Raw genomic sequence first — 19,061 nt, 5'->3', positions numbered from 1 at the left:
CAGGAGTACTTATTATTTAGGGGGACAGCCACTGGGGTACTCTCTAGTACCTGCTTCTTGCCCTTCCCTCTCCTGACTGTTACCCACTTCTCTGTCTCCTGTGGTCCCAGGGTGATTACCTGCCTATAGCTCCTCTCTATCGCCTCCTCACTCTCCCTGACCAGACAAAGGTCATCGAGCTGCAGCTCCAGTTCCCTAACACAGTCTCTAAGGAGCTGCAGCTCAACGCACCTGGTGCAGATATGGCCGTCCGGGAGGCCAGGAGTCTCCAGGACCTCCGACATCTGACACCAAACACAGAAAACCGGCCTCACACACATACTTTCCGTCTTTATTTTAAATAGATAACCTACCTGACCTCGGCCCTTTATCGCCGAAGCCCTGTTGAGCCAAAGCCTTCTTACTGTGTCTCCCACTCCTCCAACGCCCGCTCTGTGAATCTGTCTTCCTTTTAAACTCTCCCCGCTGTTCTCACTGGCTGACCTCCATGCGCTTGCGCAGTCGTGCCCCATTCAAACCGCTGAAGAAATAACTGTCACCTTTTCAACTTTGTTCACTTTTAAACTCTTCCTGCTGTTCTCACTGGCTGACCTCCATGTGCTTGCGCAGTCGTGCCCCGTTCAGACCGCTGGAGAAATAATTTAATCTGATGATTAATGATATTTTTGATGGTGTTGGTCCTGGGTTTGGTTTGGGTTTATATGCTGATCCTGGAGCTCTGAGGAAAAGGGGTCATAATACTGCCTATGTGGTAAGTTCCGTGCAAACAGCCGTATTAGCAATGGAAGACTGGTCTTTGGACTGGGGTTTTAAATGTTCTGTTTCTAAGTCAAAATGCATGGTTTTTACTCAGAAACATGGGTTGAATAATCATCTTACTCTTTCTGGATGTTCGCTGTCTAGACTTACCGTGTTGAAATACTTGGCATTATGGCTGGATGTGAGACTGATTTGGAGAGCACATATAAAGTTTTAAGACCATAAGACCATAAGATATAGGAGCAGAAATCGGCTATTTGGCCATCGAGTCTGCTTCGCCATTCAATCATGGCTGATCCAATTCTTCCTGTTGTCCCCACTCCCCTGCCTTCTCCCCATACACTTTGATGCCCTGGCTAATCAAGAACCTATCTATCTCTGCCTTAAATGCACCCAATGACTTGGCCTCCACAGCGGCTCATGGCAACAAATTCCACAGATTTACCACCCTCTGACTAAAGTAATTTCTCTGTTTCTAGTTCTAAATGGATGTCCTTCAATCCTTAAGTCATGCCCTCTTGTTCTAGAATCCCCAACCATGGGAAAAAACTTTGCCATATTTAATCTGTTCAGGCCTTTTAACGTTCGAAAGGTTTCTATGAGATCTCCCCTCATTCTCCTGAACTCCAGGGAATACAGCGCAAGAGCTGTCAGACATTCCTCATACAGTAACCTTTTCATTCCTGGAATCATTTTTGGAGGATAAATCAAAGCAGGCACTCTGTGGCTGGGTATGACTGGGCACTTCTAAGAGTTTTCTATTGACAATTTATTGCATCTTAATATGCTCCTCTCTGGACTACGGTTGTATGGTTTATGGGGAGGCAGCTCATTCGGTTTATATGGGTTGGATGACCTACAGTGGTGCACTTAGAATCAGTACTGGAGCAGTCAGGACCACACCAAGAGGTACAGTGGGGGTTGAACTAGGTGAGATGCCTCTTGACCTGCAGAGAGAAAAAATTGAGCCTTGCATCCTGGACTTCTGCTGCAGGGTGGGGGATATCCTATTTGGTATATTCTATTTTAATGGATTGTTAGGAATATATTGGCAGAGTTGGAAAATGTTTTGGGCAGATAACTAGGGTATATGTGAGGGAGTATGGTCTTGGGGATTTGCAGTTTAGCCCTACAGTGAGTGGCCTGGTCAGGAGTTCCACATTGGAAATTTCCAGATGTGGGAATAGATTTGTCGCTACTGGTGGATAGACAGGGTTTTGGGGGGGGGGGGGTGGGAGGGTGTCTAGTCATTTACAGCAGCAGTATTTTTCCTTTTTGTGTATCCTCACAGATGGTTTTATAGATCCATCTCAAGTCATTGTGAGGGCTCTGGCTTATTTATCCCCTGATTTAATGTTGAGTTGGGGAAAAAGCTGACAGATAGATAGTCTGTCTATACATCAGAATGTATGGCCATTAACATTAGTTTGCAATGGGTTGCAGTGGAGTAAAGGGAATTACAGAGGCATAAGAGGAGTTAGCCAGAATTGTTTGGAAAAGAACACTGGTAAGGATGACAGCAGAGCAGCACAATTCGAGAGACACAGGATACATACATCCGGAAGAAGTATTCTAAAGAAAACAAGAGCTGTCAAAGCCAACAGAAAAGCCAAAGAGAGGGCATGTAATAGAGCAAAAATTAGGGGGAAGTTAGAGGATTGGGAAGCTTTTAAAAACCTACAGAAGCAATAAAAAGTCATGAAGAAGATAAAGATGGAATATGAAATTCACATAGCCAATAATGTTGAAGAGGATACCAAAAGTTTTTTCAGATACAGAATGTGTAAAAGAGAGGCAAGAGTGGATATCGGACCACTGGAAAATGATGCTGGAGAGGTAGTAATGGGGGATAATGCAGTGGTGGATGAACTGAATAAGTATTCCTCGACTTCCTAACTGGAAGACCACAGTCTATGCGGATTGGTGATAACATATCCTCCTCGCTGATGATCAACACCGGCGCACCTCAGTGTGCTTAGCCCACTGCTCTACTCTCTCTATATATACATGACTGTGTAGCTAGGCATAGCTCAAATACTACCTACAAATTTGTTGATGATACAACCATTGTTGGTAGAATCTCAGGTGGTGACGAGAGGGCGTACAGGAGTGAGATATGCCAACTAGTGGAATGGTGTCTCTCTCTGCTAGATTATGTATTGTATTGAACTGCTGCTGCTAAATTAACAAATTTCACATCACATGCTGGTGATAATAAACCTGATTCTGATTCTGGTGAAAGCTCCAGGTGTCAGGGGCCACCTACAGAGCAGGTACTTGGGGAAACTGAAAGATCTGAAGCTGGAGGAACTCAGCAGGCCAGGCAGCATCTATGGAACAAAGTATCATTGACGTTTTGCACTGAAACCCTTCGGTGGGACTGGGGATAAAAAAGTTGAGGAGTAGATTTGAAAGGTGGGGGTATGAGAGAGAGAAATGCCAGGAGATAGGTAAAACTTGGAGAGCGAGGGATGAAGAAAAGAGCTAGGAAATTGATTGGTGAAAGAGACAGAAGGCCATAGAAGAAAGAAGGGGGAGGGAGGAGCACCACAGAGAGGTAATGGGCGGGCAAAGAGATAACATCAGAGAGGGAAAGGGAATGGGAAATGGTGAAGGAGAGGAGGTGGAGGCATTACTGGAAGTTTAAGAGATCAATGTTTATGCCATCAAGTTGGAGGCTACCCAAACGGAATATAAGTTGTTGTTCCTCCAGCCTAAGTGTGGCCTTAACCCAATAGTGGAAGGAGGCTATGGATGGGCATATTGGAATGGGAATGGGAAATGAAATTAAAGACCAGTAAGTCTTACTTCAGTGCTTGGTAAGTTGATGGAAAAGATCCTGAGGCAGGATTTATGAACATTTGGAGAGGTATAATATGATTAGAAATAGTCAGTATGGCTTTGTAAAAGTTAGATCGTGCCTTATGAGCCTGACTGAATTTTTTGAGGATGTGACTGAACACATTGATGAAGATAGAGCAGTAGCTGTAGTGTATATGTATAATGGTTTCTTTGTAATGTTTCACTGCTAAGGCTAATGTAATGGCTTCTCTGTAATGTTCACTGCTGAGGTAACGGTTTCTCTGTAGCAGCAATGTTTGGGTTATGGCTGGAGATAACAGGACTGTAGTATGCATGTTAGCCAATCGGAGATTGTCGCTTTGTCTTGTGTACCTGGAAGGGTGTTTTATCGCGGTCTTTTGTCGAGGAGAGATGAAGAGGGAGGACGCGTGTGGAGAGAGCTGGTAGACTGCCGGATGGAGTTGACTGGGATCTGAGGGTACGAAGTTCGTCAACGCTCGGAGGAGACCGATGGAGGAAGAATGACTACTGAGTGAGCTCCAACGTGAACTTTTGACTTGAATAGGGCCCTTTTTTTATTTTCATTACTAACCCTATATTCAGATTAAAATTCATAAAGTTCAATCATTTAATTTCATATGTTGTACTGTCTGATATTTTGCATTGTGGGTTTGTAACTAGGGGTACATTACACAGCATCCACACAAACGTGATTACCCAGTTTGGCGGATCCGAAGGCTGTTTCCCCTGGACAAACATGAGCTGGGCGAGCCCGAGGGATACATATGGATTTCAGAAAGGTATTTGATAGGGTACTCCATGCAAGGCATTGAGGAAGTAATGAGGCATGGGATCCAGGGGGACATTGCTTTGTGAATCCAGAATTGGCTTGCCCACAGAAGGCAAAGAATGGTTGTAGACGGGTCATATTCTGCATGGAGGTCGGAGACCAGTGGTGTGCCTCAGGGCACCATTCACTTCCTCATCCAGGTCACTTATAAAAATCACGAAGAGGAGGGATGGGTTAGTAAATTTGCTGATGACACAAAGGTTGAAGGTGTTGTGGATAGTGTGGGAGGCTGTCAGATGTTACAGCAGGACATTGACAGGATGCAAAACTGGGCTAAGAAGTTAGTCCTGACGAAGGGTCTCGGCCTGAAACGTCGACTGCGCCTCTTCCTATAGATGCTGCTTGGCCTGCTGCGTTCACCAGCAACTTTGATGTATGTTGCTTGAATATCCAGCATCTGCAGAATTTCTGTTGTTTGCGTTTAAATTCACTACTGCGAAGCCTCTTCCAGTGATGCCTACACCGAAGAAGTTTAGATCCTCTCTTCGACGGGAAGTTAGTCCTGACGAAGGGTCTCGGCCTGAAACGTCGACTGCGCCTCTTCCTATAGATGCTGCTTGGCCTGCTGCGTTCACCAGCAACTTTGATGTATGTTGCTAAGAAGTGGCAGATGGATTTCAACCCAGATAAGTGTGAGGTGGTTCATTTTGGTAGGTCAAATATGATGGCAGAATATAGTATTAATGGTAAGACTATTGGCAGTGTGGAGGATCAGAGTGTATAGATGATGTTCACAATACTTAAGGTGAGGCCTCTCCAGTGCCTTATAAAGCCTCAGCATGCCCTCTTCTCATTGTTACTGTACAGAAGCCTGAAGACACACACTTAGTGCTTCAGGAACAGATTCTTCGCCTCTGCCATATGATTCCTGAACTGACATTGAACCCATGAACACTATCTCACTTTTTAAAAATATTATTTCTGTTTTTGCACTATCTCACGACACACCCTGGTGATAATAAACCTGATTCTGATTCTAAAAGCAAGAATGAAACGTTGCGAGTTTATAAATCACTGGTGAGGCCTCACTTGGAGTACTGTGAACAGGTTTGGACCTCTCATCTTAGAAAGGAGGTCCTGAAACTGGAGAGGATTCAAAGGAGGTTCACGCAAATGTTTCCAGAAATAAATGGCTTGTCTTATAAACAGTGTTTGATGGCTCTGGGCCTATTCATTGGAATTCAGAAGAATGAGTGGTGACCTCATTGAAATCTATCAAATGGTGAAAGGCCTTGATAGGGTCATTGTGGAAAGGATGTTTCCTATGATGGGGGAGTCTAGGACCAGAAGACACAGCCTCAGAATAGAGGTGCGTTCTTTTATTTGATCAGGGGGAATTTCTTTATCCAGAGAGTGGTGAATCTGCGAAATTCCTTGCCACAGGCAGCTTTGAGGCCAAGCCTTTATGTAGTGTATATTTAAGGCAGAGGTTGATAGACTGTTGTATGGTCAGGCATGATGAAATGGTGGAGCAGACTTGATGAGCCAAATGGCCTAATTCTATTCTTATGAACTTGTAGTAAAAAATTATGTAATTAGTTTGGATCTGACACAGGGCTGTGGGCGTGCAGGTCCGTGGGATCAGTTTGCGACTGACACAGGGCTGTGGGGAGTGCAGGTCCGTGGGATCAGTTTGCGTGGGGATTGATACAGGTCTGTGCTGAGAGCATGAGACTTGATGATTGATTTGGGGACTGACAAGGCTGTGGGGAGAGTGTGGGGCAATAGGATAAGTTTGGCATCTGTCATAGGGCTGGGGGAGAGTGCAGAGCTGTGGGATTAATTTGGAGTCTGACACTGCTGTGAGAAGAGTGTGAGGCCCTGGAATTGGTTTAGGATTGCTGCAGGGCTGTGGGAACAATGCAGAACATGATCAGTTTCGGGTCTGACACAGGGCTTTGTGGTGAATATGGGGAATGGGATTAGTTTGGGGATTGATTTCATTCTAAAATGTTGAGCCGGTCACATCCATTAGCGCCGTGGTGCAAACATTTCTTCCCCAGTGTGTGTTAGTGATGGCGCACCTGTCGGGATGCATCAGCAACGGCTCGTTCTGTTGGTTCATTACCTGCTTCCGCTTTGCTGCAAACTCCAATTCTGCCTAAACACTCTTTGTGTGCTCCTGTTCCACACCTTGTGCACAAATATCCCTGGTAAAATATCCCTCTGAGGAAAAAGCAGAAGTCAACATTAAAACAACTCACTGTGCACATTGACTTGAAAAAGTAGAATGGAAGAGTGAACCAGAACCTGAGACACTCAGGAGTGGCCAGAGAGAGAAGCACAGCCTGGACACACAGGGAGGGGCATGCAAGAGGATAAAAGATGGAAAGGTTAGGATGGAAATCTGGTGCTTCGAGAGCATCAAGTGACTGCAGGAGAATATTACAAGGTTTCATCATGACTGATCCTGTACCTTAGTCTCTTCCCACCTTGAAACATCGCCTCATTCATTAATTCCAACAATATACAGATGATGAACAGCCATAAACCCATTGACTGAATACACACACTTGGGGGGTGGGGATGAGGGTGAGAGGGCAAGAGGGGGTAAAGAGAGGCAGAGAGGGGAAAGGGAGGGGGAGGAGAGAGAGGGATGGAGGAGAGTAGGAGGTAGACTTGAGAGAGGGAGAAGGTGAGGCTGAAGGTGAGGGAAAGGGAGAGGGTGAGGTGAGGGTGTGGGAGAGAGAGAGAACAAACACACTGAGCCTTTCTGTGATGAAATCTATCATTTCCTACCATTTCCCCACTAAGTTCCTCCAGCATTGTGTTTGCAACAATTTCTCTATTTACCATAAGACCGTAAGACAAAGGAGCAGAAGTGGGCCATTTGGCCCATTGAGTCTGCTCCGCAATTTTATCATGAGCTGATCCATTCTACCATTTAATCCCACTCCCCCGCCTTCTCACCATAACCTTTGATGCCCTGGCTACTCAGATACCTATCAATCTCTGCCTTGAATACACCCAATGACTTGGCCTCCACTGCCGCCCGTGGCAACAAATTCCATAGATTCACCACCCTCTGGCTAAAAAAATTTCTTTGCTTCTCTGTTCTGAAAGGGCGTCTTCAATCCTTAAGTCATGCCCTCTCGTACTAGACTCCCCCATCATGCGAATCAACTTTGCCACATCCACTCTGTCCATGCCTTGCAACATTCGAAATGTTTCTATGATGTCCCCCCTCATTCTTCTAAACTCCAAGGAATACAGTCCAAGAATGGACAAACGTTCCTCATATGTTAACCCTCTCATTCCCGGAATCATTCCAGTAAATCTTCTCTGAACCCTCTCCAACGTCAGCACATCCTTTCTTAAATAAGGAGCCCGAAGCTGCCCACAGTACTCTAAGTGAGATCTTACCAATGCCTTATAAAGCCTCAACATCACATCCCTGCTCCTATACTCTATTCTTCTAAAAATGAATACCAACATTGCATTCGCCTTCTTCACCACCGACTCAACCTGGAGGTTAACCTTAAGGGTATCCTGCACGAGGACTCCCAAGTCCCGTTGCATCTCAGAACTTTGAATTCTCTCCCCATTTAAATAATAGTCTGCCCGTTTATTTCTTCCACCAAAGTGCATAACCATACACTTTCCAACATTGTATTTCATTTACCACTTCTTTGCCCATTCTTCCAATCTATCCGAGTCTCTCTGCAGACTCTCTGTTTCCTTAGCACTACCGGCTCCTCCACCTATCTTTGTATCATCAGCAAACTTAGCTACAAAGCCATCTATTCCATAATCCAAATCGTTGATTTACAAGGTAAAAAGAAGCGGCCCCAACATTGATCCCTGTGGAACACCACTGGTAACCGGCAGCCAACCAGATTGGCATTCCTTTATTCCTACTCTCTGTTTCCTGTCAATCAGTCAACGCTCTATCCACGTATGTAACTTTCCCGTAATTCCATGGGCTCTTATCTTGTTAAGCAGCCTCATGTGTGGCACCTTGTCAAAGGCCTTCTGAAAATCCAAATATACAACAACCACTGCATCTCCCTTGGCTAGCTTACTTGTAATTTCCTCAAAAAAATCATAATAGGTTTGTCAGGCAGGATTTTCCTTTAAGGAAACCATGCTGAGTTCTGCCTATCTTGTCATATGCCTCCAGTACTCCGTAACCTCATCCTTGACAATCGACTCCAACAACTTCCCAACCACCAATGTCAAGCTAACAGGTCTATAATTTCCTTTTTGCTTCCTTGCACCCTTCTTAAATAGCGGAGTGACAACTGCAATCTTCCAGTCCTCCGGAACCATGCCAGAATCTATCGACTTTTGAAAGATCATTGCTAATGCCTCCGCAATCTCCACAGCTACTTCCTTCAGAACACGAGGGTGCATTCCATCTGGTCGGGAAATTTACCTACCTTTAGACTATTCAGCTTCCTGAGTACTTTCTCTGTCGTAATTGTGACTGCGCACACTTCTCTTCCCTGCCACCCTTGAGTGTTCGGTATACCGCTGATGTCTTCCTCAGTGAAGACTGATGCAAAATACTCATTCAGTTCCTCTGCCATCTCCTTATCTCCCATTACAATTTCTCCAGCATCATTTTCTATCGGTCCTATATCTACTCTCACCTGTCATTTACTCTTTATATACTTGAAAAAGCTTTTAGTATCCTCTTTGATATTATTTGCTAGCTTCCTTTCATAGTTCATCTTTTCCCTCTTAATGACCTTCTTAGTTTCCTTTTGTAAGCTTTTAAAAACTTCCCAATCCTCTGTCTTCCCACTAATTTTTGCTTCCTTGTATGCCCTCTCCTTTGCTTTAACTTTGGCTTTGACTTCTCTTGTCGGCCACGGTTGCATCCTTTTTCCATTCGAAAATTTCTTAATTTTTGGAATATATCTGTCTTGCACCTTCCTCACTTCTCGCATAAACTCCAGCCACTGCTGCTCTGCCGTCCTTCCTGCCAGTGTCCCTTTCCAGTCAACTTTGGCCAGTTCCTCTCTCATGCCGCTGTAATTTCCTTTACTCCACTGAAACACCGACATATTGGATTTCGGCTTCTCTTTCTCAAATTTCACACTGAACTCAATCATGTTATGATCACTGCCTCCTAAAGGTTCCTTCACCTCAATCTCTCTAATCTCCTCCAGTTCATTTACATCAGAAAGAGACTATTTTCATGAAAGTTGTCAAAATCTCTCTCCCTCTCTCTCTCGAAACAGCTTTACCATTAGGCCATAAGACATCGGAGCAGAATGAATCCATTCAGCCTCTCGAGTCTATCCATCATTTTATCATGGTTGATTTATTATCCCCATAAATCCCATTTTCCTGCCTTCTTATAGACCAGTGAGTCTTACTTCAATGGTTGGTAAGTTGATGGAGGAGATCCTGAGAGGTAGGATTTATGAACATTTGGAGAGGCAAAGTATGATTGGGAATACTCAGCCTGGCTTTGTCAAAGGCAGGTCATGCCTTAAGAGCCTGACTGAATTTTTTGAGGATGTGACTAAACACATTGATGAAGGAAGAGCAGTGGATGTAGTGTAGATGGATTTCAGCAAGGCATTTGACAAGGTACCCCATGCAAGGCTTATTGAGAAAGTAAGGAGCCATGGGATCCAAGGGGAAATTGCTTTGTGGATCCAGAGCTGACTTACCCACAGAAGGCAAAGAGTGGTTGCAGACGGGTCATATTCGGTGACCAGTGGTGTGCCTCAGGGGCCTGTTCTGGGACCCCTACTCTTTGTAATTTTTATAAATGACCAGTATGAGGAAGTGGAGGGATGGGTTAGTAAATTTGCTGATGACACAAAGGTTGAGGGTGTTGTGGATAGTGTGGAGGGCTGTCAGGGGTTACAGCGAGACACTGATAGGATGCAAAACTGGGCTGAGAAGCGGCAGATGGAGTTCAACCCAGATAAGTGTGAAGTGGTTCATTTTGGTAGGTCAAATATGATGGCATAATATAGATATTAATGGTAAGACTCTTGGCAGTGTGGAGGATCAGAAGGATCTTGGGGTCAAAGTCCATAGGACACCCAAAGCTGCTGTGCAGGTTGACTGTGGTTTGGAAGGCATATGGTGCACTGGCCTTCATCAATCATGGGATTGAGTTTAGTAGCTGAAAGGTAATATTGCAGCTATAATAGGACCCTGGTCAGACCCCACTTGGAGTACTGTGCTCAATCTGGTCGCCTCACTACAGGAAGAATGTGGAAACCATAGAAAGGGTGCAAAGGAGATTTACAAGGATGTTGCCTGGATTGGGCAGCATGTCTTATGAGAATAGGTTCTGTGAACTCGGCCTTTTCTCCTTGGAGTTACGGAGGATGAGAGGTGACCTGATAAACGTGTACAAGATGATGACAGGCATTGATCGTGTGGTTCGTCAGAGGCTTTTTCCCAGGGCTGAGATGGCTGGTACAAGAGGTGCTTGGAAGTAGGTACAGAGGAGATGTCAGGAGTAAGCTTTTTTACGCAGAGAGTGGTGAGTGCGTGGTATGGGCTGCTGGCGTCGGTGTTGGAAGCGGATTAGATCGGGTCTTTTAAGAGACTCCTGGGCAGGTACATGGAGCTTAGACAAATAGAGGCCTATGGGTAAACCTAGGCAATTTCTAAGGTAAGGACACGTTCGGCACAGCTTTGTGGGCTGAAGGGCCTGTATTGTGCTGTAGGTTTTCTATGTTTCTATCTGTAATATTTGATGCCCTTGCTAATCAAGAATCTATCAACTTCTGCTTTAAATATACCCAGTTACTTGGCCTCTGCAGCGGTCTGTGGCAATGAATTCCACAGATTCACCACTCTCTGGTTGAAGAAATTTCCCTCAGCTGTGTTTTAAATCATCACCCCTCTATTCTGGTCTTAGACTCTCCCACTCTCCCACCACAGGAAAGATCCTCTCCACATCCACTATCAAGGCCTTTCACCATCTGATAGACTTCAGTTAGGTCACCTAGGTTCTTCTGAATTCTAGTGAATACAGGCCTAGAGCCATCAAAAGCTCTTCATATGACAAACAGTTCAATCTTGGAATTATTTTCATGAAACTCCTTTGAACCCTCTCCAGCTTCACATATCCTTTCTAGATAAGGGGTCCAAACCTGCTCACAATACTCCAAGTGAGGCCTCATCAGTGCTTAGTCACTGAATTACATCCTTGCTTTTATATTCTAGTCCTCTTGAAATGAATGCTAACATCGCATTTGGCTTCCTCACCACAGACTCCACCTACAAATGAATCTTCAGGAAATCAGGCACGAGGACACCCAAGTCCCTTTGCGCCTCAGTTTTTTTCTATCTTTTCTCCACTTAGAAAATGGTCTGTACTTTCATTTTTTCTACCAAAGTGGATAACCATACACTTTATGACGCTGTATTCCATTTGCCACTTCTTTGCCCATTCTTCTAATCTGTCCATGTCCTTCTGTAGTCTTCCTACTTCCTCAAGACTACCTGCGTCTCTACATATTCTCTGCAGACTTTGGCACAAAGCCATTAACTCCACCACCCAAATCATTGACAGACAATGTAACAAGAAATGGTCCCAATACTGACCCCTGTGGAACACCACTAGTCAGCGGCAAAAAATCAAAATAGGCTCCCTTAATTCCCACTCTTTGCCTTTTGCCAATCAGGCAATATTCAACGCTAGTGTCTTTCCTGTAATAGCATGCACTGTTATCTTGTTAAGCAGGATCATATGTGATACCTTGTCAAAGGCCTTTTGAAAATCCAAGTACACAAAATCAACCCATTCTCCTTTGTTTATCCTGTTCATTATTTCCTCAAAGACTCCAACAGATTTGTCCTGAATGAAACCATACTGACCTATTTTATCATGTGCCTCCAACTATGCCAAAACTACATCCTTAATACTGGACTCCAGCATCTTCCCAATCACTGAGGTCAGACTGTATGGGCTATTTCCTTTCTTTTGCCTCTCACTTCTTGAAGAGTGGAGTGACATTTGCAATTTTCTATTCCTCCAGAACCATGCCAGAATCAATTGATTCTTGAACATTGATACTAATGCCTCTGCAATCTCTTCAGCTACCTCTTTCAGAACCACGGGTGAAATCCATCTGGTCCAGGTAACTTATCCACAATCAGGCCCTTCAGTTTCCCAAGCACCTTCTCCCTACTAATAGCAACTGCATTCACTACTGCCCTCTGACACTCTCAAATTTCTGACATACTGTCAGTATCCTCCATAGTAAAGAATGATGTAAAATACTTATTTAGTTCATCTGCCACTTCTTTGGACCCCCCCCCCCATTACTTCCACTCCAGCATCATTTTCCAGGGGTCTAATATCTACTCACGTCTTTCTTTTATTCTTTATATATTTGAAAAATACTTTTGGTATCCTCTTTGATATGATTGGCTAACTTACCTTAATATTTCATCTTTTCTCTCCTAATAGCTTTTCAGTTGCCTTGTGTTAGTTTTTAAAAGCTTCCCAATCCTCTAACCTCCCACTAATTCAGAAAACTGAGGGGTGACTTCATTGAAACATATCGAACGGTGGAAGGCCTTGATGGGGTATATGTGGAGAGGATGTTTCCTGTGGTGGGAGTATCTAAGACCAAAGCACACAGCCTCAGAATAGAGAGGTGTCCTTTAGAACGGTGATGAGAAGCAATTTCTTCAGCCAGACAGTGCTGAATCTGTGGAATTCTTTGCCACGGGCAGCGATGGAGACAAAGGCTTTATGTATATTTAAGGTTGAGGTTCTTGATTGAATTCTTGATTGTCAGGACATGAAAGGATATGGGGGAAGGTAGGAGGTTGGGGCTGAGGAAAAATGGATCAGCCATGATGAAATAGTGCAGCAGACTCAGTGGGCCAAATGCTCTAATTTTTGTTCAATTATATGCCCTCTCTTTTGCTTTTATGTTGTCTTTGACTTCCCTTGTCAGCCTTGGTTTTGTTATCCTGTCCTTGGAATATTTCTTTGGGATGTATATATACTGTGAATTCTGAATTGCTCCCAGAAACTCCAGCCATTGCTGCCCTTCCGTCTGTCTCCGAAGGGTTTCTTACCTTCAGCTCTCTATTCAAATCTGGTTCATTACATCCACACACAATCCAGAATAACTGATCCCCTAGTGGGCTCTAGCACTTAAAAAGCTGCCATCTAGGCATTCTACAAATTCTTTGTCTTGGGATCCAAAATCATCACCAATCTGATTTTTCAATCTACCTGTATATTTAAATCCCCCATGACTATCGTAACATTGCCCTTTTGACATACAATTCCTATCTCCCATTGTAATTTGTCAACCACATGTTTACTATAAGACTAATGTCTTATAAAGGCTCAGCATTATCTCCTTGCTTTTATATTCTATTCGGCTTGAAATAAATGCCAACATTGCATTTGCCTTCTTCTTCACAGACTCAACCTTCTGGATGGTCTTACACGAGGACTCCTAAGTCCCTCTGTACCCCAGATATTTGAAAGTTCTAGCAAACCTGCCCGGAAGGATCTTGGTCCTCCTTGGGTTCAATTGTGATACATCCCTTTGTACAGGCCATATCTTCCCCAGAAGAGATTCCAATAATCCAGAAACCTGAAACCTGCCTCCTGCACCAGTTCCTCAGACATGCATCCATCTGCTAAATCACACAATTCTTGCCGTCACTGGCACGTGGCAAAGGCAGCAATCCAGAGATTACTGCCCAGCTCAGGACATTAGTCATTTCCACTCAATCGGCAAACCTGAGTGAGCTACGTTTTCTCAGGCTGAATCTCTGAATTAACTGCTGCTCTAATTATGGAATCCCTAATCACTACTGCAGTCCTCTTCTCACCCCTTCGCTCTGAGCACCAGAGACAAATTCAGTGCCAGAGACCCATTACTATTGTGCTCCCTGGTAGGGTATACCCCTCAACAGTATCCACAATGGTACACTTGTTATTGAGGGCAGTGGTCACGGGGTTACTCTGCATTGGCTCTGCATTTCTTTTTCTTCTCCTGACAGTCACCCAGGTACCTGTGTCCTGCAGCTTAGGGGTGAATATCACCCTGTAGCTCCTACCTAACACTTCCTCATTTTCCGCTATGAGCTGCAGCTCCAGTTACAGAAAAGTACAGCACAGAAACAGGCCCTTTGGCCCATCAAGCTCACGCTAAAACATTTAAACTGCTGACTCCCAATGACTTGTTAGTTCTCTGAGGAGCTGCAGCTCAGTGCACCTGGTGCAGATGTGGTTATCCAGAAGTTGGAGTCTCCCAGAATTCCCTCATCTCACACAAAGAACACAACACAGTCCACAGTCATTCGTACCATAAGACCATAAGACCATAAGACATAGGAATAGAATTAGGCCATTTAGTCCATCGAGTCTGCTCCGCCATTAAATTATGGCTGATCTTTTTTTTCCCTCCTCAGCCCTACTCCCCAGCCTTCTCCCTGTAACCTTTGATGCCATGTCTAATCAAGAATCTATCAAACTCTGCCTTAAATATACCCAACGACTTGGCCTCCACAGCTGCCTGTGGTAAAAAATTTCACAAATTCACCATGCTCTGGCTAAAGAAATTTCTCTGCATCTCTTTTAAATGGATGTCCCTCTATCCTGAGGCTATGCCTTCTTGTCATAAACTCCACCACCATGGGAAATATCCTTTCCACATCTACTCTGTTGAGGCCTTTTGACATTCAAAAGGTTTAATGAGATCACCCCTCATCCTTCTGAGTTCCAGCAAGTACAGACCCAAAGCTATCAAGTGTTCCTTTTCTGATAACCCTTTCATTCCTGGAATCATCCTTGTGAACCTCCTCTGAACCCCCTCCAATGCCATCACATCTCCAACACAGACCACTGCAGAACACCGCTAGGCATGGGGAACTAACCAGAAAAGGCTCCCTTTATTCCCACTCTTTGCTTCCTCCCAGTCAGCCAATCTTCTATCTGAACTGCTTGACTTTCTCCCGTTCTACATCTGACAGCTTTTGCTTTCTGTTCTTCGTGACCCCTTTGGCAATTGACTTCATTGACCTATCAGTCAGGCCAACACTAGCCAATGCTGGCCTTACCCTTTGACATTCTCTTAGACCATCCACCCCCAACTTTAAACTAACTTGGTTTCTTACTTCCTCATCCCAGTGAAGGGTTTTAGTTGTGAAACCTTCATTGCTTTCCCCTCCATAGATGATAAATTACCTGTTGTTACCAGCATTTTCTACTGCTCTTTCTCTGCCTGATCCAGCAACACCCACCCCACCCCCCGCCCCCAACAGCTGGGAGCAACCCCTGACCTCAGCTGCACTGCCCCAACTCTATTTTTCCAGATCTTGTCTATCCAAAGCCCAGACCAGCCTGGGACCTCCTATGTGACTGGAGCCACCTCCACTCTGAGGAAGTTGATGGATGGTCGTTTTTTTGTATTTACAGAGTTGGATGTGGGGACCTGGAGTTAAAGCTGAAGTTTAGAAGCAAACGCCAGAAATGGGGGCTGGAGCTGGAGCTGTAGGTCAGGAGCAAAAGCTGGAGGTGGGAGCACAAGCTGGAGCTGAAGGTCAGAAGTAAAAACTGGAGCTGGGAGTTGTAGTCAGAAGAACATCGTGAACCAGAAAGACTCACCGGAGCAACATGCGGCAGGCAGAGCAGACAGTGGCCTGGGCGAAAGTGTACATGGTGAAACTGTGCTCATTACTGCTGCCATGCTCTGGGCGAATGTTCGACCTACAGCAGGACAGAGAACATGTGCAGCTGTCAGGTGAACCGATAAATCCTGAGCCCCCACAAGCAGCACAGACACAGTCACAGCTCGAGAAAGGACATACAGTCTTCTGAGTGTCGGAAAGCATGGAAAATAATGAATGAGTGACACCAGTTCATTCCTGGAGCAGGAACAAATATTCTGTGATCTGCCACAGTTGTCCTGCTTGTTACACCCACAGGGATGTGTGGTACAGATACAGGGATGTCAGTGACCAACCATGTAGATGGTCATAGTCTTTTCCCCAGGGTTGGGGAGTCCAAAATTAGAGAGCACAGATACAAGAGGAGGGAGATTTAAAGGAGATCAGAGAGGTAACTTTACAGAGAGGGTGGTGAGTACTGGAATGAGTGGCCAGAGGAAGTGGTTACGGTGGGTACAAATGCAACATTTAGATGGTTACTTGGAAGGGACAGGTTGGAGGGTTATGGGCTAAACACTAAATGTGACCAACAGGGAGGATGCTGTGGTCAGCATGGACCAGTTGGGCCAAAGGCCCTGTTTCTATGATGAATTACTCTACGACTCAATGAGTTTATGTGTGAAAGTACACTGAAGTGCATTTTCATATCCCAATGTCAGTTGGTGATTTAGGACCCTCTCCCAGTGAGAGCAAGTGTGTGCTGTAATAATACTCACAGAGCCATTGCAAACTGCTCCAGCCACTTTTTCTTCAATTCCTTGGTTCTACAGAAGAACTCAAAGCCGTTGTGCCCATGGAGATGTGTGAGGTAGAATCCATGGGACCACTGTGTCAATAGGAAAGAGATGGAGTTAGACATACTGACAACCAATCATTTACAAATTCCATTCCAGCGGGAATCTTACAGCCTCAATGGAAGTCTTCTTGCAGTCAAGAAATGAGGTGTTGCTGCAGCTTGTACTCCAAGTTCTTGAGCATGAACTCCAGGCAGGGACTGCTACAAGAAAGCTTTAGTGATATTGAATGAGGAAAGACTGACCTAGGAGCATGGCAGAAGCTCATATGCTTCTGAGACAACAAAAGAAAATCCATCTGCATTTTAATGCCTACATCGAAGAGAGTTTGCTGTGAAATTGGCAGGACTGAGGGAGAAACATACAAAATGCTGGAGGAACTCAGCAGGCCTGGCAGCATCTATGGAAAAGAATACAATTGGCATTTCAGGCCCCAGCCCAAAATGTCGACTGCACTTTTCTCCATAGATGCTGCCAGGTCTGCTGAGTTCCTCCAGCATTTTGTGTGTGTTGCTTGGATTTCCAGTATCTGCAGATTTTCTCTTGTTTGTAAATGGAGGACTGAGGGAATGCTGTGTTGAATGCAAACAAAATGTAGATGAGCCTACTAGAGAGGATCACTTAGCAACACCTCCTCTTAGAAAATGATGTGTCATTTCGAAGCTTACAGGGACAGTGTCATCCTGATGCACTGAAGAGTGAAGGCTGGAAGCCTGACTGATGATGGACTTTGAGGCTCTAGTCAAGAAAAAGGAGGAGGCATGTGTTAGGTAGAGGCACGTGGGAATAAGTGAATTGCTTGACAAGCCTCATGGATGGAACTTGGGCAAAAGGGGATATGAGATATCCTTGGAAGACAGGGTAAAGAAGAATCCGAAAAGATTCTATAAATATACTGAGTGCAAAAAGGTAACTAGGGAGAGAATAACTCCCTATGAGGTTTAGTGTGATTATCTATGGGTGCAGACATGTGAGGTGGGTGAGATCTTAAATGAAAATACTTCTCACGTATTTACTGAGGAGAAGGACATGGAAGCTGGGGAATTTAGGAAAGAGAATAAGGTTGTTCTGAAACATTGATATTAGATGAGGTGGTGCTACTGGTCACGAAGTTAAAAAATTTCTTGCCACATGCCGGTGATAATAAACCTGATTCTGATGTGCATGAAGGTGGCTAAATCCCCTAGGTTTGACCAAGTGTATCAAGGATATTGTGGGAGGTACAGGAAGAAACTGGTGGGCTCCTGGCAGAGCATGGATCAGCATTTGGAGCTATGATGTTGTGGCCATTACAGAGACTTGGATGGTGCAGGGTCAAGAATGGCTACTTCAAGTGCCAGACTTTAGATGTTTCAGAAAGGACAGAGAGGGAGGCAAAAGAGGTGGGGGTGTGGTATTGTTGATCAGAGATAGTGTCACAGCTGCAGAAAAGGAGGAAGTCATGGAGGGGTTGTCTACGGAGTCTCTGTGGGTGGAAGTTAGGAATAGGAAGGGGTCAATAACTCTACTGGGTGTTTTTTATAGACCACCCAATAGTAACAGGAACATTGAGGAGCAGGTAGGGAGACAGATTCTGGAAAGCAGTAATAGTAACAGGATTTAAAAACGCAAACATGAGGAAATCTGCAGATGCTGGAATTTCAAACAACACGCATAAAAGTTGCTGGTGAACGCAGCAGGCCAGGCAGCATCTCTAGGAAGAGGTACAGTCAACGTTTCAGGCCGAGAATTATCTGCAGCTTAATGTGAAAAAGACTGGTGGTAGACCTGAGGAGAGCTAAGGTACCGGTGACCCCTGTTTCCATCCAGGGGGTCAGTGTGGACATGGTGGAGGATTACAAATACATGGGGAAACTAATTGACAATAAACTGGACTGGTCAAAGAACACTGAGGCTATCTATAAGAAGGGAATGAGGAAAGGTGCAGTTGACTCATATCGTTTCCTCACAGCTCGGTAGCACATGCTTTGCGGCCCAGTGGTTGGGGACCACTGATTTATAAAAATCACAGAGGAGGGGTCCCAGAACAGATCCCTGTGGCACACCACTGGTCACTGACCTCCCTGCAGGTTATGAACCATCTAAGCCACCCTTTACCTCTGTGGGCAAGCCAATTCTGTCAAAGAACACTGAGGCTGTCTACAAGAAGGGTCAGAGCCGTCTCTATTTCCTGAGGAGACTGAGGTCCTTTAACATCTGCCGGACGATGCTGAGGCTATTCTACGAGTCTGTGG

The 19,061-nt window shown here is 44.8% G+C and overlaps 1 protein-coding gene across 3 annotated transcripts in view; it reads right to left on the bottom strand.

Moving 5' to 3' along the window:
• LOC134355083 (guanine nucleotide exchange factor VAV3) overlaps nt 1-19,061 on the bottom strand; it is a 398,893-nt gene that overhangs the window by 168,501 nt on the left and 211,331 nt on the right. For 2 of the 3 annotated variants that reach the window (XM_063064827.1, XM_063064828.1), the window contains 3 exons: nt 16,750-16,859; nt 15,972-16,073; nt 6,480-6,577 (listed from right to left, as the gene is read on the bottom strand). In XM_063064827.1, coding sequence (XP_062920897.1) covers nt 6,480-6,577; nt 15,972-16,073; nt 16,750-16,859 — 310 coding nt within the window. The remainder of the gene's footprint in view (nt 1-6,479; nt 6,578-15,971; nt 16,074-16,749; nt 16,860-19,061) is intronic. The other variant, XM_063064829.1, reaches the window with a different exon arrangement.

The sequence above is a fragment of the Mobula hypostoma genome, chromosome 12, assembly GCF_963921235.1.
Source record: "Mobula hypostoma chromosome 12, sMobHyp1.1, whole genome shotgun sequence".
NCBI classification, from domain to species: Eukaryota; Metazoa; Chordata; class Chondrichthyes; order Myliobatiformes; family Myliobatidae; genus Mobula; species Mobula hypostoma.
Note: the sequence above shows the minus strand (reverse complement) of the source record. Positions and strands in the feature narration are given on the sequence as shown.